At 47.2% G+C, this 20667-nt stretch overlaps 1 protein-coding gene across 3 annotated transcripts in view; it reads left to right on the top strand.

Moving 5' to 3' along the window:
- Window positions 1-20667, top strand: part of ZNF654 (zinc finger protein 654) — a 173139-nt gene that overhangs the window by 131679 nt on the left and 20793 nt on the right. For all 3 annotated transcript variants that reach the window (XM_085622680.1, XM_085622678.1, XM_085622679.1), the window contains exons 6-7: window positions 2961-3100; window positions 13744-13885. In XM_085622680.1, coding sequence (XP_085478806.1) covers window positions 2961-3100; window positions 13744-13885 — 282 coding nt within the window. The remainder of the gene's footprint in view (window positions 1-2960; window positions 3101-13743; window positions 13886-20667) is intronic.

A 20667-nucleotide genomic window follows, 5' to 3' on the forward strand; every position in this document is an offset into this window, starting at 1 on the left:
TGACCCCCTCTGCCCAGCACCGTCATATGGTATCGACTCAACATCCTCTCCTACGCCGACGACTCCCTGCTCGTTCTCTCACTGTCCAATGTCCCTTCCACCACCAAAGCCAACTTCCACAGGTGCATAATGAACGTCACAGACAGTATGAAAGACAATGGTCTTAAATTCAACACGGACAAGACATTGGTCCTTATCTTTGGAAGCAATCCCTCGCCATGGAATGATAACATGTAGGCCTGCATACCTTGGCAAACCCCCAGCCCCAATAGACCATGCCCGCAATCTCTGCATCATCCTGGATAGCAAGCTATCCATGAAGAAACAAGTCAGTGCAATCTCATCCACCTGCTTCCTCACCTTTTGCATGTTGCACAAGATCTTCAAGGGGCTCCTGGTTAACACCAGACGGACTATCACAGAGGCCCTTATCACCAGCAGATTTGACTACGGAAACAGACTATGTAGGAATCACCTTATGCCTCCTAAAAAGACTTCTGACAATATAAAACTCAGTGGCAATACTCGTACTCGACCTTCTCAGAAGAACGCATTTCACACCCCATCTCAAGAGACTGCACTGGCTCCCGATCCAGAAGAGATGCCAGTCCAAGATGCTGACCCACGCATACAAGGCCCTGTACAACGAAGGTCCGGCATACATTAACGAACACCTGACCTTCCACCAACCAAACATACACACTCAATCTGCTTCGCTATCCCTTGCAAATACACAACTTATCCACTGATCCAACAGTGGGTGATGCTCCTTCTCCCATCTAGTGGCCAAGGCTTGGAACGGCCTCTTCCTGCACCTCAGGACTGCACTGTCACTCAAGCAGTTCATGGGAGAGCTAAAGTCCTGGTTGTTTGAATGACCGTACCTCCACTCATCAACTACAGCTCCTGCACCTAAAGACCACTGGGAGTGATTTGTCACGCTTTATAAACGTATGATTGAATGTTCGCTCCTTTCGAGTCCCTGCATAATTGCCCCATAATGGCTGCTCAACATCAAAAGTGGCCATTAAATCTGCCAGGTGAGGTGTTCAAGCTGCAGGCTTTATCATGCAAGCTCCCCTTTCTGGCTATATTTCCTGACAAATTGATGCTACACAATAGAACCTCTTTCCTTCTTAACTCCATTTCATGTGGGGCAATCTGTCACCTTGCCCACTTTCTACGCTCCTCCATATACCTCCAAAGAAGAGGAACAACTCCATCGCCTGGACCCAAAAAGAGCGTTGTCATTCTACCTTGACCACACATAGTTCTGGGTTGACCACAAACTCTTCGTGGGGTATGTTGGAGCAAAGAAATGTCATTCGGTGCAAAGGTAAGGACTCTACAGCTAGATGTTTCTATCAGATGGACAAGTTACTTACCTTCGGTAGCGCCTTATCTAGTAGAGACATGATCTAGCTACAGATTCCTTTCCGACCAACCCATCTTCCCCACTTGCTGGAGCTGGCCCTGGCGGTCCCCAGGGCCATGTAGAGCTCCTGGAGGGGAATGCGTGCCCCCCACCTTTGGACCACAACGGAGCCCCTTAATTATTGCATTTGTGCCCCATGCAGGTGGCGCTCCTTGGGTCTGCCACCCCAGGAGACTAAATTAAATAAAGCGCGGGAGCCCGCACTTCGTTTTTTATTTTATCAGGAGACGTGGATCCGGTAAAAAGAATAAATGCTTTTTTGGCCTAGGCTTAAGGGGTCAGGGTGTTTCTACCCTGCCCCCTTATTTTTTTATTATTTTTCTTTTGACTGTGTTCAACCAAGTCACAAAATGGCTGCCAACATTTCCTGGTTTGAAGTGTTGGCAGCCAATGAGATGTCGGGTACAAGATCGGGAGGTGTCGTGGATCCTCTGCTGCCTCAATTGTATATCTTACATTTCTCTGCAACTACTGAACAGATTTACACCATTTAACAAAAAGGTTGCTTTCTGGACTAAGAGCTAACTTTCTGCCTAATATGGTGTAATTCCGTTCAGCAGTTCAGGCTGTAACCATGTCTAAAGTTTCCTATTGAAATTAACATGGAGAAAAAGCATTTTGGGACCACCCCCTTTTTCTTGGCCCCACTTGATGGATCACGACAAAACTTTAAAGATAGCAGCTGAAGTGACTGTCAAATTAGTTTTAAACATTTCGCGAAGATTCGTCAAACGATGCCAGAGTTACTGGCGAATGAAAAAACGCTCTTCCTATGGAAACTACATCCAACTATAACTATATATATTCAAGGGATCCTTGGGTAGTTTACAAGTTTTAGGTGGAGAGCAGTTCCTTTTTATAGAACAGTCTTAACACCACCAACACTCCAAATATGCTCACCTCGAATGTCTGTTTTTTCTAGCAAAGTTTTAAAGTATTGGATTACCACAGTGCCATCTATTCCGAACTACAAAGAGACAAAGCCTTTCACCATTTTTACAGCAAAGTCTTTACGCATGAATTACCACAGTGCCATCTACACTGGACTGAAAAATGACAAAAGCCTTTTACAATTCCAGTCACAGTACAGCTTTGAGTTAGTAAAATACCATCCAAGCCACCTGGAATAAATAAAAAGCAACCCCTGACACTTGTTTTGCTCTTATTAGTACGTCCAATTGTGTGTGTGTGTGTGTGTGTGTGTGTGTGTGTGTGTGTGTGTGTGTGTGTGTGTGTGTGTGTGTGTGTGTGTGTGTGTGTGTGTGTGTGTGTGTGTGTGTGTGTGTGTGTGTGTGTGTGTGTGTGTGTGTGTGTGTGTGTGTGTGTGTGTGTGTGTGTGTATATATATAATTTGCATTTCTGTGTATTGTAAATTACTTTTTGTCTCTTCTTTTAAGTGATATTTGTTGTTTATTTTTTTACCTTCGCTTGTATGCCATGCTTTAGCTTATATTATCCTGTTAAGAATGTTTAATTTTGAATATTTCTAACTGCTGCATGGATGATTGTACTTTTCTTCCCCTAGCATGTTTTACGGATATGCTGTAGTGATGGGATTGACATTATCTGTAGCACCGAAAAAGAAGGCAAGACGGCTTTGGCTTTAAAACTTTGTGATGCATTCCTGCTGAGACAGCTCCACAGTGGGGACATGTATCGTATTTGGTAAATATTGATTTTGTGTTTATTTTTGCACTTTTATCAGTATGCTCATACAGCCCCACATTTAAATTCGAAATCCTTGCAAATGATGTACTGAGAAGTCACAAAACCTTCATTAGATCACATCAAAAGTGTCGCAAAGTGTCTTACTGCTCACTCCTAGTTTTTTTTTTTTAATTAAGTATGCCTAGAGTTTATTGTTGTCCTTACAATGTTAAGCATCAAATTGTTCATTCTGACTTTCACTAATACAAAATGTTTCCATGTATCTTGGGCAATACTCCAGAAAGTCTAATTTGTTTGGGTTATTTATTCCTTCTGCTCTGTCCAGCTTCAGGTGGATAACATTTACTTGAGAACGAAACCCTTAACTGCTTTAGAGCTGTTTCCAAAATTAAATTAGCTTTTGCAATGCAATCGGTCTCGCCTTTGGGACCTTGTATTTATCCATGCAACCATGGACTGAATGCAGCTTTTCTCGCAGACAGTCTACAAAAATGCACCAATAAAAAGGAAGCATTTAAGAGAAGCATAGTAAAGAACGAATGGCAATAGATGGGCGATAGGTTTAGAATAAGAAAAAGTTAAAAACTTTGAACAGGAAAAAAATGTAAATTATTGCAATACTCGGAGCTTTGTAAACATAATTAAAATATACATTTTTATCCAAATGGCTATCTGAGTGAGCAACACAGGGAACGCCTCAGGATCATTTTAAGTGGCTTGAAAGACAGATGACTACCTATGCCTGGATGGGCAGAAAACACAAACCCGAATTCCCAAGATTGAGAGACCCTTCTAATCATTGCAAATCCTCTTGAATGGCCAGATGAATTGAAAGAAGACTCTTCATGGGAGCCTTTCCAAGTCGTCCAAGGTATTGGAGCTAAGCTCCTCCCCCTCAAAGAAAATACAGGGGTCCTTCACATACAGTTTCATCGCAGCTGAAGTAGATCTGATCGGTCGGACATTGGGGCAAATAGCTGACAACCTTTCTGGATGTGACAACGAAGGAAAATAATTATTCACACGAAGAGGGTACAGATTTATCAACACCCAGAAGGCTTGTTAGTGAAGCAAAACCCTCTGCTTTAACCCCCAGAGGTCCAAAACCTGCTTTTAAATCACAAAAGCATTTGAGACATTCATGGCACTCCTAAGTCCGTTAAATTTGATAAATACCTAGTGGCCAAGCAATAAGCTAGCGCAGACGTATACAAATAATCAATAACATAACACATGACATAACCTTAACCCCTTCAGCGCTGCGCGGATTCCCCCGCGGTGCTGAAGGGTTCGAGCGCGGGCGGGGCCATGACGGAACGGTTCCGTCATGAGCACAGCTCAACCGATGCTCATGACGGAACCGTTCCGTCATGGGCATGGAAGGGGTTAAATAGAACTGTAGTGACACGCTAGACATATTGACTCTGTACTGTTGTTACCTGTATGCTCGCATTCCCATTCTCGTCATAATGTCCTTAATCAAACAGTTGACAAGAATCCTTTCACTCCACTTCAGGAACAAAATATGGTAATGGACCCCCGGGGTAACCCATTAAAATAACTGCTAAAATAATTTTCCTTAGAAAGGGTGCATAGTCTTTAGCCTCAGGCGCTGCGAGTAGGTAGCCGTGCAGCACAGTCGAGTTGATAACTATTGTGCTGGCATTGTGAGAGCGCAATATGGCAGCTTGTGATAACTTAAGGCTTTTTCTTCAGGAGAAAATTGCCGTTCTTGTGCAAGGCGTATTAAGTGATCGTTGAAAAAATGAGGCAGCGCAGAAGAGGCAATTAGCCTTTTTGATCCTCTCGCTTCCAGATAAAGTGAAAAGGCTTCCCTCCTATCCCCAGTGGGCGTACCTGCACACTAATCAGAAGAGGAGCATTCTGCCTTTCATCCTGCATGGCTCCAGCCAGGGGGAAGATGCGCAAGATGCTGCTTGTATGATGCGGCAATTATAGAGAAATTAGGTTTCATTTGAGGGATTGTAGGCATTATTTTAAGCAATATCAGAATAGGAGCTGAGCTTGGCAGCATCTAAAGATCTTATTGTGTCTTCCTTCTGCTCGTCTGAACAATCGTGCAATACTGTCTCCAAAAAGCTGCTGCTTGGCATCACTGCCAAGGAGGGAGGCGTACCTCCAGTGTTCTTATCAACATAAGTTATTTAAAAAGGACGGTCCCTGCAGTCTGCTATACAGCGGAACCCTGCTGCTGCTTCTGTGTGCTGAATAGACTCCTTTAATGACATTTATGTAAAAGACAAACACGGCTGCACAGGAGTCTCTTGGTTATTGTTACACTACAACAGCCATTTTAATTGGTTTTATCTGGACTCGAGTGTGAGCCATAGCTTAAGATCGTAAGACACATCACAAAGCTGAAATTTGTTGTGCAACGTGATACGGGACTTTAAGTGACAGACAGCATGAGAGAAGCTGTGTGCCCCTTTCCTTTCAGGAATATTTTCTCACCCTCCTTCGAATGTCTCTCGTGAGCTGGGGCCGGTGGGGCCCGAGGTGAAGGGGGGGGGCGGCAGTTATGTCTGTGTGGGTCTGCAGCAGTACAAGCTGAGCCTCGCAGGGGGTGTAGCGGAACAGACTGGAAGTGGAGAGAGAGCCTTAAACAGTAATGGCTGCGATGCCCAGGCGGGAGGAGAGGCAATCACATGCTGGAAGAAGCTAGAAAACAGTGATGGCCAACAAAACTTTCACTGAGTGAAAGCGCCTGGGCGTCAAATAAGAACCCAAAGGAGGGACTTTGAAAAGCAACCCTCTAATAGCAAGCAGGCATGTATGAATGCCACGGATAACAACTAATGGCAATTGTGTGTGTGTGGGTGTGTCAAAAGCATACAGATGAGATACACCAGGTCTTACAGACAGTGCAAGCGCTGTGAGGCTCGACCTAAAAAGTGAATTTTAGAATGGTCCCTTCTGCACAGGCATTGATGTAGCATACCTTTCCCCAGTTCGTTATGTTGAGCCTGCGTCAGTCTACAGATACATCTTAATTCTTTCCTGAACAATGATGTGTAACAGTTCCCTTTCTAATGCATCATAATATAGTATCCCAGTGAAAATCACAATTATTTCATTGTACATCAATGGCCAAACATTCAAGGTCTTCATGGCTTGTCACAGTAAGATGGAGAAATTTCAATTCAGCTCGGCTAATTTGGCTAAAACATGTGCAAACACACATGGCTGATAAAGTTCGACCGATAGTGACCTACGCGCGTTTCGGCCCTACAGCCTTCATCAGGAAGCCATGATGAATAACATCTTAGTGCACAGTTTGTCGCAGAGCAGGTAAATGGTACCAACAGCCTCTCTCTCCAGACACGTTATGCCGACATTTTCAGCAGGAGATATTCAGAGCGAGAATTATATGTAAACTTTATCTTAAAAGTATATGCCGCCCGCCTCTATTCAGACTTCAGAGTCTTAAGTGGTTAAAGCGATGAACCGCGGTTGTAGCTCCAATGCTATGGGCATGGCATGGGCAGGGCAGGAATTTGAAGGGCCATATCATGCAAATCTCCATTACCACAGACATTTCCCAAGCCTGGTGGGGAATCATCTTAATCTTGTCATAGTGCAGGGTGTCTGGACCACTCTTCAGCAAGGTTACCACATCCGTACCTCGAGCGCCAGGCCATCTGCCTAACTCTCAAAGCCTTCCTCTGACACAGCTTCAAGATCACTCCTTTCTGAGGTTTTTAACACAGAAATGTAAAAATGTATGCACAGTATACAAATGTATGGTACAAGTGTGACCTTCTAAAAGGTCAGGCTTCCAGCCCCGTCACACCTACAAGAAGCAAAAGTCTATTACCGGCCCACTTGAGGACTGTTTGGAAGCAGAAACAGAAGTCACGAGAGGTTAAAAACCACAGTGTCGAAGCATGTTGTCCATTGTGATTAAGGAAAGGGATGCCAAACTTTTAGGATCTGCGCCTAGGAAGACTGATGAACTAGAAGATCAAGATTCAGGTCCAGCTCACATACACCAGTTCACGTTCTCTATCCTCCACGTCATTGAAGCAAAATAAGCAACACAAGAAAAGTATTCAAGCTCCCCAAGAGGGTCTAGAGGTAAGCCTCCAGCTTCCATAAGTGGAAATTCAGCCTGCCTTCCACCAACTTGTCCAGCATCTTTCTCACCAGATCCACCTACTCGACAGTTCTGCAGTCCCTGACTCCACCGGTGCTGCATCCACTCCCTTGTACATAGGTGCTGGTCTACCCTGAGTTCCAACACAGTGAGCAGACCCTTCTGCCTTCCTACATGCAATGTGGGACATGTTTATCTTGGCCTCTGTCTACTCTTGTGTGTCCTTGGCCCCCACATGTCCGCACAAGCCTCTGCTTGTGATACTGCCCGCTGGACTTCCTTTGGCACCATGTGCCTCTTATTCAGCCCACCTTTTGCCTGGTTCCACTTACCCTATCCGGGCACCACCACCTTTGCGGCCAATACGATGGATGGTGCAGCTTTCAGTACCACCAACTCCACCCCCCACTGCCTCTCTGCCAGTTAATGGGTTGTCTGCCCCTCGGGTCAAAATTCATCACTGTAGGAGAGAGGCACAGAGAAGGATTAAGGAGGAACAACTATATGTGCCCTGATTCTTGGCAAGTTTATTTTGAAAAAATGCTACACTAATTTGGCAGACTCTGTTAGTGTTTGGACATGAAAGAGGTGGATAAGGACGCATCTGTTCCTCCCTTGATCATTAGATACATCCAACTATTTAGCGCTGCAAAATGCAGTGAGTTGAACACCTCACCAGAGGGAGAAATAGACCCTCCTGTGTGTCCTGTTACTTCTTGAAAGCTTCCTCCAAAATACTGTCCTCGGGAGCTCAAGGGAAGGATAATTGGCAAGACAGTGTTATTGAGCAGCTTGACTCTTGTTCGGAAGGGTATAGCTAATGTCTTCTCCAAGCTGCAAAATTAATTTGGGCTCTTCTACTAAGGGTTTTTATGCAATAGTAGACCCTAATAGTTATGATGTTTTGAAGAAGTACGGAACCAATGGCATGATGTAATGGGCTACATAATTAACACATTTTGAAGGAGTCATATATCTGTACGAAGATCCCTTTATTTTGCTCTACATCTTCAAAATCCTCTCAAAAAAGGCCCAGAGTTGCTTCTCCAGGACCCCCTCAAAAGAAGACGCACAAAAAGTCTTCTGAGGCTCCCCTTAAGGCTTTCCCAACAAAGATTTCTCTACAGGAGGTTCCACATACCTTTAAAAAGCCTGGTTCCACCTCGTCGGCGGCGGCTTCGTCGACGGTGAGAAAATACCCGTCTACAGTTGTGGGGAGACCTTCGTCGACGACGACCGTCTCCACCTCTTTGGCATCTTCTGCCTCATCCACGTCGACTTCATCGTCGACGGCTGCTAAACCTGTATCGTCGACGATTAAAATTAAGAAATCATCGTCGACGTCCAAGTCAGCGGCGACGCTGCGATCGCCGACGAGCGAAGGGTGTTTCGTCGAAGTCTACCCCGTCGACGACGAAGATGACACTGTCGACGAGGGCACTGTCGGCGGTTCCGATGCTGACGACACCGTCGACAACTGCTCTGTCGACGGGAGCTTTGTCGACGTTTCCTTCAATTTTGCCAGTTAGCGCTTCACCGTCGACGACTACACCGACGAAGGGCTCGTCGACAACACCAGAGTCCAAAGTGGAGAGTGCGTATGTCCATTTCAAAATCACAAAACGCACGTTGACACCTGCCCTGACTTCTCCTAGCAGGGTCCAGCAGTTACCTCCGACTCACCTTTTGGAAGAGGAGGAAGATTCAGATGATGGTGGTATGTTCGGAGCTGCCACAAGTCCTTCCGAACTCCATGTCAAATACCAAGAGAGTTCGGACTATGACGAACAAGAACCAGAAGACCAGCCATATTATCCTGACGACAGCCATCCTCCCCAACCTCCCATGGTTTGTCTACCCGCGTCTTTGGTTTCTCTCCTCAAATTTCTGATTACAGACTACAAGCAGATATTTCCTACTTTAGCTACGTCTCCTGCTCCGGTTGTCTCTCCGACGTCAAGGCTGTAGCCTCCACCTCTTCCTCCACAGTCTGTGCCTGTCATGCTACCGCCTCCAACTTCCAGGGAGAACTCCATGATTCTCAATCGACTCATGTTGAGTGGGATGATTGTTATCCCTTGTCCAGCATCCCAGGTGCCTACTCAAGCTGATTCACCTCCTGAGGATATCGAAGGTTTTCGTAATGTCTTGGAAAGAGCCGCACAGCGTTTCCAGATCCCTATGCCTTCTCACCAACAGGATTGTTTCCTTTATGACTTTAAAGAACCTTTCAAAAAGTCTGTATGATCCATCCCTATTATAGACTACATCTGGGATCAGGGTGTAACGATAATGCAAAATACATCTTCGATTCCTCCAGTGTTACCTCGGCTAGACAAAAATAACAGAGCTCTGGACACTGCTCCAGCCTGCCTTACCGGACATCCAAAGACTGATTCCGTCATCACTCAGGCTGCTCAGAGAAAATCTAGAAACCCTTCTGCCCCACTGTCCGCTCCTCCTGACAAAGAAGGCAGACGATTTCACAATATTGGAAAACATTTTTCTTCCATGTCTGCATTGACAGTGCGCGCGTCAAATTCCTTAGCGTTATTAGGGCGCTATAACAGGCAGATATGGGCGGACATTGCTCCATACTTCGGAGCCTTGCCGGACGACTCGAGGGAAGAAGCGAAGATGATCTTGCTGGAGGGCGAACGTTCGGCTTCCGAGATCATCGATTGTGCGATGGACATCGACTCTACTGGTTTTCGTCAACTAGCTGGCGCTGCTGTACTAAGACGCCAAGGTTGTCTGAAGGCAACTTCATTCCGGCCAGAAGTCCAGACAAAATTTCTGGGCATGCCCTACGATGGTCAGCTTCTCTTTGGCCAGCATATTGATGAGGCTCTTCAGGGTATAAAAAAAGGATGCCGACATGGCTAGGGCTTTGGGTACCCTTCAATTTAAAAAAAACCCTTTTCGTGGCTCAAGGGGTAGAGGTCAATCTTCCACCAGAGGAGGCTACCAACACTATCGGTCTTCCTATTCCTCCTCCAGCCAACAATATTGGCCACAGTACCAACAACTTCAACAACCGCAATCCTCTTAACTAAAACCTCCTTTCGAGGAAAAGGAGGACGACAGGACGCTGCACGGCGGCAATGACTTTTCTCTATCGCCGGTCTCCATCTCCTCTCCTCCCTTCAAAGTTGGAGGAAGGATTTCCCACTTCTTAAGCAATTGGAAACCAATAACGGACCGCTGGGTTCTTCAAATGATACAGTTTGGACATTCGCTGGAATTCATTCACACACCTCCCCAGACCCCTCCTCGACCTATGCTTCACAAAAATCTACTCCTGTTACTTCTGGAACTTTCACTCATGCTCCAGAAGGAAGCTATAGAAAGGGTTCCTCTTCGTCAATGGGGGAAAAGGTTTTACTCCCGTTGTTTCCTGGTGTGCAAAAAGGAGAAGAAATGGAGACCAATCCTGGACTTGAGAAGTCTCAACAATTTTTTAAAGAAACAGTCGTTTCGCATGATTACCATCCAAGAAGTGCTGCAACTTCTCAACGCAAACGACTACATGGTGTCTTTGGATCTTCAGGATGCCTATTTCCATATCCCTATCTACTACAGAAACCACAAGAAATTCTGAGGTTCGCCATGGCAGGCGGTCATTACCAATTCCGAGTCGTGGACTAGTCCACGGAATCTTTCTCAAGGCCTGCCTTTCTTGCTCCAGGCTTCTCCACAGGTCATCACAACAGATGCGTCCCTGGAGAGTTGGGGAGCTTTACTCCAAGAACTTCGAATCAGCGGGAAGTGGTCTCCTGCCGAACGAAAGCTTCACATAAACCTACTCGAGCTACGAGCTGTCTATCTGGCTCGCCTGGCGTTCCTTCCCAGGATCAAAGGTTCTCTAGTGCTCGCCAGGACGGACAATACTACGACGATGCACTACCTGAACAAGCAGGGAGGGACTCGTTCACTGACACTATCTCACGAATCTCAAAAAGTCTGGAACTGGTTACTCCATCACAACATTTCCCTTCGAGCGGAATATGTTCCAGGAACAGACAACGTACTGGCCGATTCTCTCAGCAGGCAACAAACAACATGCCACGAATGGGAGTTGAACCAGCGGACTCTTGACCGCATATTCTCCCAATGGGGCACTCCTCTCTTGGACCTGTTTGCTACCAAACAGAACGCCAAATGCCAAAACTTCGCAAGCTGGCATCCCCAACGGGGATCTCTAGGGAATGCATTTTCAATTGCATGGTTCAACGTCTTTGCATACGCTTTTCCACCGATTCCCCGGATTCCCAGGGTCCTCAGGAAAATGAAGACAGAACCCTGCACGCTAATCCTAATAGCTCTGGCGTGGCCGCGTCAGCATTGGTTCACGGAGCTCCATCTTCTCTCTCTGGAACCGCCGATCTCCTTGAAACAGTTTCCCTCTGTCCTCACAATAAACCGGGAACAAGTCCTGCATCCGGATCCAGCATCTCTCAAGTTATCGGCTTGGCTCCTGAGTTCTGAGAGTTTCATGGCCTAGACATTCCTCCAGACTGCAGGGCGGTTCTGGCTCGGTCTCGAGCCGACAGTACTAACAAGACATATTCCTTAAAATGGAAGAGGTTCTGCATCTGGTGTAAGTCAGCGAAAATACACCCTCTTTCGTCTTCCCCAGAACAAATACTGCCTTACCGTCTACATCTGGCAACTTCAGGTCTTGCTCACGCCTCTATTAAAGTTCATCTAGCAGCAATATCCAGTTTCCGAAGATCTTCTGCAGGCCCTTCTCTTTGGTCTAGTAGGCTGATTAAACAATTTCTCAAAGGCCTATTCAGGACTTTTCCTCCAGTGAAGTCTCTGCCTCCCACTTGGCAGCTCAACACAGTTCTTGCTCAGCTTATAAAACACCCTTTTGAGCCGATACACAGAGCTGATCTTAAATATCTTTCTTGGAAGACGGCACTCCTTCTAGCCCTTACCTCTGCCAGGCGAGTAAGTGAGCTCCATGCATTCTCAGTTCAAGACCCTTTTCTTCAGTTCAAACGTGACAGGGTTATACTGCGGACTAATCCTAAGTTCGTGCCCAAAGTCCTGTCAGACTTTCATCTCGATGAACCTATAGTCTTACGGACCTTTTTTCCGAATCCTCAAACAGCGGCAGAAAGAGCTCTACACTCTCTAGACCTTAAACGCTGCGTTAAATTCTACCTTCACAGGACAAAATCGTTCCGCAAATCCAACCAACTCTTTGTGGCTTACAGTCGACCTAGGAAAGGTCTTCCACTGACTAAACAAAGTATGTCTCGTTGGATCTCTGGAGCTATTACTTTCTGTCACCAGCAAGCGGGCCACCCCTTGCATTCCACGGTTCGAGCCCATTCAACTAGGGCGATGTCTACTTCCATGGCACTATTTGCGGGTGTCCCTATCAGACATTTGCAGAGCGGCAACATGGAAGACGCCGCATACATTTACCAAGCATTACTGCTTGGATACGGAACTCATAAAGGATGCTGCAGTGGGACAGGTGGTGTTGCGTCCTCTATTTCGCTAGAGGTGAGCCCTTTTTCATCCCACCATCCTTTCTTTTATACGCACATTTCTCTATTGTGTTCCATAATGGTTTCTTTGATTGACCTTTGGTACTTTCTATGTTTTACATTGATATGTTATTATCTGGTGAATGTTTTATATGCTGTTCCATCGGAAATGTCCTTATCATTGCTTCTACTCTGATTCAGGCATGTGAATCTATGAAAGATACCCTAATACTGAATAAGGAATGCATTACTTACCTGTAACTGCAGTTATCCAGTATTGGTATCTTTCATAGATTCACATGCAACCCACCCACCTCCCCTGGAAGGGCTCACCTAGTTCTCTCAGTGATACACCTTCTTAGCACTGTGCTTCCGAAAATCTGAGGGACAAGAGCTGCTTCCAGGTGGGTTCCAGAGGGTGGTGATAGCTGATTGGCTCTTCTCTAGAGTTTGGTCCTTTTTACAAAAGAACATGGAGATGTTACTAATGTGAGGCCCTTGGCCTATTACTATATATGTATAATGGGACATTACTTTATATATGTACCGGGGACTCCCACCCTGACGACGGGTAATGATTCAGGCATGTGAATCTATGAAAGATACCAATACTGGATAACTGCAGTTACAGGTAAGTAACCCATTCCTTCTGGTTTCCAGATGTCAACTCAAATTGCTTTACTGTAAAGCCCACTTGAGTTTGTGGAAAAGTGCTAATAGAGTGACAAAGGTTGTAAGAACTGTGGCTATACAAGTGCTCTAAGAATATTAGTGTTTGCCATGCAGTATATATTAAAATTGCTCACACAAGCCTGCTCCATAATACAAATCTAGCTTACTAGTATACGCCACTCTGCCTTTTCAGGGCCTCTGGTTGTTTTCAAATGATTTATAAAAAATGTTATCACTGTATGCCATTTATGACTAAATAAAAAAGTACACTGTTCACGTCCTAAGCTGTATATTTTGTGGTACACAGAGAGGTTATTATAAGTGTGATTTTCTGTGCATTTGTTTTTCAGGGACTTGATCTTCATTTGGAGTAAGTTGCAGATGAAATCAAACTCATCAAAAGAAGTATTTGTGCATCGATGCTATCAATTGCTAAGGAATGCAACCAATATCAGAGTGATTTTTCCCTTTATGAAGATTATTATTAACGAAGTAAGTTTACATATACCTTTTCGTGGTCATTAATTAGGTTTGTCTTTTTGTTCAATACGGTAACATGTAAGAGTAAAATTAAACACAACAGTGAAATTGCCATAGTAGCATACAGGAGGTGAGCCTCCTTCCATCCTCATAAAGAAAAACTGCCATCAAGATTGATGACACAGCTAATCAATACTTTTCGAAGCCATTGTGCAACTGCTTGGACCGTGCTCCCCTTTAAAGAGGCCCTGAGTGATACCTTGATGGGCACTTTACCAGTGAGCAGGAGCAGGGCTTTGATAAAGAGTAAGGTAGCCAGGCATCACCGACTGGCTCCAGACAATCCTGATTTTTTTGATCCTACTCCAAAGAACCTGGCGGGTCAGACTTCAGCAAGGTAGGTGAACCCCAACTTATTCTCCCAGGGTAGGGGGAGGATAAATCAAAAGGACCCCTGAGTGGTCTAGACCTTGGCCAGTTGGAAGGATGGCTAACTCCATCCTCAGCGATAATTTAATTGCAGAATAGACCTGTCTGATCTCCTTCCAGCACGCCCAGCTGTCAGTGTGACTTTGGCACAGATGGGCTTTGCTGCAGTATCCCCATTTAAATAGTGACAGATGGGTTGGCGCATTCAAGGGGGTAATCAACTAGTGCTGGGAATTAATATATTCTAGTGCTGGGAATTAAAGCATTACTGGGGTTGTATTACACATAGGATGCACCTGCCCTATTTGTGCAACGGCGCACCTTTCAAAAATGTGTACCGGGTGCAGACAGGGTCCGTGCACCCTATTACAACAATGAATGCGCTGCCCTTGGGGCAACTGTGAACTTGTGCAACCTTGGGGGTATAGCATTCAGTGACAGACTGAGCGGCATGCTGCCTACACTTTAATACGGGGAGAGAGATCCTCCTGCCTTGCAGGCAGTTGTGATGAGTGACTGCATCATCCTGCAGGGTGATATCTTGCGGGTCTGTGGGACTCCTCTTACCTCTCAAAAAGGTTGCCTACAGGAGGCTCACTAACCGTGCCCCACCTTTTCGTGGTGCACTGTAAGTGCGCCTTCTAATGGCCTGTTTGCGTCTGCAGTCACGCCTATAATATGGTGCAGGCACAAAGATTCCATCATTTGTATGGGGCCACACCCCCATGCAAATGAAGGCGTGCCCTCTTGGGGATAGTGCTGGTGCTACGTGTGCGCCTGTGTTATCAGTATTAGAGAAAGGGCATCTGAGGCCCTTTCTGTAACATCATTGTTCCCTTGGTGCACACACATCAGTTGCCCCCATGGGGCACAATTTCTAATACAGCCACTGGTGCACAGACCTGGAGATAAATGCACTACTTTCACAGTGATGGATGAAATGGAAGTAAAAGATCAAACCTTCTTCCAAAAGGACTATGGCTCTCTCCATAACTATCAAATGAAAGAAAACAGCATAAGTGCAAATAAAATAAATTAAAGGCACGTCTGGTTACTTGACCAGTTCACATATTTCGGTGACCTGCTGTCTCTACCATCGAAGCTAGGCTGGTAACGGTCATGCCTTTTTTCAGATTCTGGAGCAACCAGTGGTTACTGAGCACTTATCTAGTGCCTGGTATTTACCACTATAGTTCCAAAGTGTAGATTGGTTCAGCTGCCAACACGTATTCTAGGAGGCAGTGAAATTTTGGAAGTCTAGTGTAGGATGCAAAGTTGTTTGTTTATTTGTTTACATACTACACCGATATGTCACCTTGCCTTTGCTGCAGAGTGTAGTGCTAGAAAACTGGAAAATACAAAAGCTGAAGGTTGCCATGATAGATGAGAATCCAAAATCGTTATGGGGCTCTAAAACCAGCACATGCTTTGGCTAAGCTCTTTTTCTAGCAGGTAAGGGCCCTGGCAAAAAGCTGAGCACTGGCAATTGTCCATTTTAAATAGCAGTTGTCTGACACCCATACATCCTTTATAAGTTGGGGAACTAAGAATCTAGCTATCTTTTAAATCAAACAAGAGAGACAATTTTGAGGATGGCAGTCAACTGAGTTGAAAAGCAAAAATGCTATTTAGACATTTTGCACATGGTACTGTCGAAAAAGTGTGCTTTTTTGTGCAGTGATGTTAGACAATGCCACGCATGGCTATGGGGAGCGCGCTCATCCGGCATACATTTCTTTCTCTGTGTCGTGTGTTTTTTTGTTATATCCTAGGCAGCCTGACAGTCATTGCAAAGTGATAATCTCCCTGTTGCAATGGACTGAGACACCAAAGGGGTGCTGTTAGTTCGAGGTGGATCCAAAGAGCACTTCTCTTCAAAAGAGCTATGTCTGTCCTCTCTAACTGAACTTTGTGTAACTGCAGCAGCTGGTAGTCTAATATTAGTAAAGGAGCAGCCATTTTTACGTGTTCGAGGCATGTGGGCTGCTGAATTCATATCTGTGCATAGATCGCCGCCTAGTGTTGGGTCCGGATGTTTGCACGTTGTTGTCCTGGAAGAGTCTTCGAGGTATCCTGGGATAGGTGACTCCTCCCCTGGACTACAGTGCGCATGGGCATCCTCTCCATCCTCAGATTGTTTTTTTCCACCATTGGGTTCGGATGTGCTATCTTAACTCAAGTTAGGAAAAACTTTATCGAGGCCAAAAGGCCTTTAGTTCGCGTCGGTACTGTTTTCTCGATCGGTTTCGATACTCCTTTGTTAGTTTAACAACTTTCAGCACCGACTTTTCGCTTCTTACCTGCCCATCGACGATGGAATCGAGGACACCGTTCAAGAGATGTCCGGTATGCAATGCGAAATATCCCCACATCGACGTCCATCCGTAGTGCAACAAATGCCTTTCGCCGGATCACGACGAATCGACATGCATGGCCTGTGCCCGGTTCCGTTCCAAGAAGACTCTACGGAATCGACGAGCGGCAAGACTCGAAGCGCAGCACGCGGCACCGGCCCCAGCAGACATCTTCAACGCCGAGACCGAAGATGTCGAAGAATTGGAGATCCTACCCTCCAGTCCCGCTTCCGAACATGACTCCGGATCGAACGACGTCGACGAATCACTCTTTCGCAGAGATGAAGACGACACCGAGGTAGGAGACTACGATGAGGCCTTAGGGGCCGAAGAGAGTAGCTCCAATGACGAGCAAGGCCTACCCGTTCAGACTGAAGAGAGCCCAGTGCCACAGTCTATGGCTCCGGTCGAGGGATCGCCTTCGGGCCTTACCCGAGACCTATCCCGCAGTTCTTCGGCCCCGCCCTTGGGCCCGGCCTCGGACGTTCAGCGGCAGCCATTATTACCTAAACCGGCTGGTTTCCCTTCTTCCAAACCGAAACCGAAAGCTGCACTGGTTCAATCGAAACCGAAACCAAAAGTGGCGCTGGTCGGATCGAGGCCTTCCACACCTTCGACGCCAGCGAAGCGCGTCGGCACTGAGCGCACCAAGCCAGACTTCGGTGCCGAACTTGAAGCGGCCGACATCGGAGTCGGCATACGGAAAAAGGCCTTCGGTGCCAACAAACCTGATTGGCTCCCGACGTCGACGCCATCGACTCCGACACCAAAGGTCACACTGCCGGCTGCGTCTCACATCGCTTCCACGGCAACACCAAAGCCTCATGCATCGAAGACGTCGACGGCCATTCCCGCCCCTCGACTCGATGACCCGCCGGCGCCGAAAAAGTTGACGACCGCTTCTACAGACCTGGTCGGCGCGAAAGCCTCAAAGGCGCTCCAAGTGCGACCTGTTGCAGCACAAAGCAGCAAAACCAAAACGGTCCTCCAGGACATGTCGGGCTCCGGCCCAATAAAAGCTCCAGCAGCCTCTTCGGCGCCAGCCAACATTACTTTTGGCCTGCCTCCGTCCACGATCCCAAAAATATTCCAACTCAGGACACGGGCCACCCACACCACAACTACACCTGCTGAGGCGCCTCCATCACATGTCATCGACGCCAACACCGGCAGGATGGTTATCCACGAACGGAGGATAACTTCGGAGCCACCTTTGGACCCTTTCCGGATCCCACTAAAAAGGAAGCTGCCTGTGGACTCAGAACCTCTCCTAAGCGAATCTTACCACTCGCCCTACCAGGATCCACAATCATTCTCTCCCACACACTCCGACACGGACGTGTTGGAGGACTACATGGGTGACCAAGTCCCCTACCACGGAGACATAGACCCTGATTACCAACAGGACCCTGATCAAACTTGGGGCGACCCTGTAGATCCAGGTGCACCTCTAGATGCACAGGACCCACAACTCTATGGGGCGAAAACATCTCCCACAGAGGACACTGCAGCGTTCAACGCTCTTATCGAACGTGCCGCAAATAATCATGGAGTGCAGCTTCACTCTGACACCATCGAGGACGACTTTCTTATGGACACCTTCGCATCCTCAGAAAGACATGTAAAAACTCTGCCCATGTTGCAAGGGGTCCTCAAACCAGCCAAGGACATCTTCAAAGAACCCACCAGGGCACGAGTGATAAACCCCAGGATCGATAAGAAATACAGATCGGCGCCTGGGGACCCTACTTACATCAGAGGCCAATTACCACTAGACTCCATTGTCGTAGCGAATGCTCGCAAGAGGGCACACTCGCAGACGACAGGTGACGCTCCTCCCCCGGACAAAGAGTCCAAGGTGTTAGAGACCTCTGGCAAGCGAGTTGCCGCCCAGGCTGCCAACATATGGCGCATAGCCAACACACAAGCGCTCCTCGCTCGCTACGATAGAGCGCACTATGACACATTGGAGCAACTACTCCAACATCTCCCTGACCAGTACAAAGAAGGTGCAGAAATTCTTATCAGAGAGGGACAGCTACTCACAAATGCTTCCATCAAGTGTGCACTAGATGCCGCAGACACGGCTGCCAGGGCCATTAACACAAGCGTCATGCTGCGACGACATGCCTGGTTGCGAATCTCCGGATTCAAACCTGAGGTGCAAAATAATATACTCAACCAGCCTGTCAACCCCGACTATTTATTCGGACCGGAGGTTGACACCACCCTTGAGAAAATAAAAAAGGACACGGACACCGCAAAGTCCATGGGGGCTCTCCAGACTCAGTCCTTTCGGAGCAGCTCCTTTCGTCGCCCCGGAAATAGAGGAGCAGGTAGAGGACAGGGGTCACAGCAGACATACAACAAGGGCAATACACAAACCACCTACGATAAAAACACCCGGGGTGGATATCGTGGCTCCAGTACAAAGGGAAGAGGACGCGGCTACGGCAACACCAGGTCCTCCCCCAAGAACAAGCAGTGACGCCCTCTCCCTTCCTCCCGACCACATAACACCTGTCGGGGGAAGGCTACAAAGGTTCCTGTCCACGTGGAACTCCATCACCACGGACAGGTGGGTCAAAGATATTGTCAAATACGGTTACTGTCTAGAGCTAACCTCCACTCCACCCACAATTCCTCCAAGAAACCGTCCTATGTCCTCAGAGCACTTAACGCTCTTACAGCAGGAGGTGCAAAGCATGCTTCTAAAAGGCGCAATAGAGGTCGTACCCGTCCACGAGCAAGGTACGGGGGTGTACTCCCTGTACTTATTAATACCGAAGAAGGACGGGTCACTCAGACCTATATTAGACCTGAGACCCCTAAACAGATACATTCTTTCCGAGCATTTTCACATGCTCACTCTCCAGCAAGTCCTCCCGCTGCTCAAGCAGGGAGACTTTCTTGCCACACTGGACCTCAAGGATGCGTATTTCCACATACCCATTCACCCATCACACAAAAAATACCTCAGGTTCACTGTTCAAGGGCAGCACTACCAATTCAAAGTCCTTCCCTTCGGCGTGACAACGGCACCAAGGGTGTTTACAAAGTGCCTAGCTACTGTGGCGGCACATCTACGGAGGCAGCACATACGTCTACCCTTACCTGGACGACTGGCTCGTTCAAGCGAAGTCAGCCCAGCAATGTGCCAGCCACATGTCCCGCACCATTCACCTCCTTCACAGTCTGGGGTTCTCACTAAATTACCCAAAATCCCATCTCCAGCCCGCACACGTACAACAGTACCTAGGTGCGACTATAGACACTCTGGCGGCCACAGCTCAGCCAAATTTAGTGAGGATCAACAGCATGCAAATGCTGATCTCCAGGTTCAAACCCCAACACTCACTTCCAGCACGAGTGTTCATGCAGTTGATAGGCATGATGGCCTCCTGCATTTTCATAGTCCCACACGCGAGATTACATATGCGCCCGCTTCAGGAGTGCTTAGCACGTCAGTGGAATCAGGCTCAAGGACAGTTGAAAGACCTAGTGTTGGTGAGCGGTCGGGCATACAACTCTCTGCATTGGTGGAATCCTCAAAACCTTTGCAAGGGCCGACCGTTCCAAGAGCCTGTTCCACAAATAGTACTGACAGCGGACGCGTCTCTCCAAGGATGGGGAGCTCATGTACTCCACTACACAGTGCAGGGACTATGGACGACACAACAGAAGAAGATGCACATCAACCTTCTGGAACTGATGGCAATCTTCCTGGCCATGAAGGCATTCAAAGTACATCTATGCAACAAAGTCGTGTTGATCCGGACGGACAACATGACTGCCATGTACTACATACAGAAGCAGGGAGGAACACACTCTCCACAGTTGTCTCATCTGGCTCAGAGCATGTGGAAGTGGGCCATTCAGAGGAACATGTTCCTCATGGCAGAGCACCTCCCGGGCAAGGACAACCAGATGGCGGATCTGCTCAGCAGACACAGCCACCAGATGCACGAGTGGGAGTTACACCCATCAGTACTCCAACCGTACTTCCAGCAG

Source organism: Triturus cristatus, chromosome 8, assembly GCF_964204655.1.
Source record: "Triturus cristatus chromosome 8, aTriCri1.1, whole genome shotgun sequence".
NCBI lineage: Eukaryota > Metazoa > Chordata > Amphibia > Caudata > Salamandridae > Triturus > Triturus cristatus.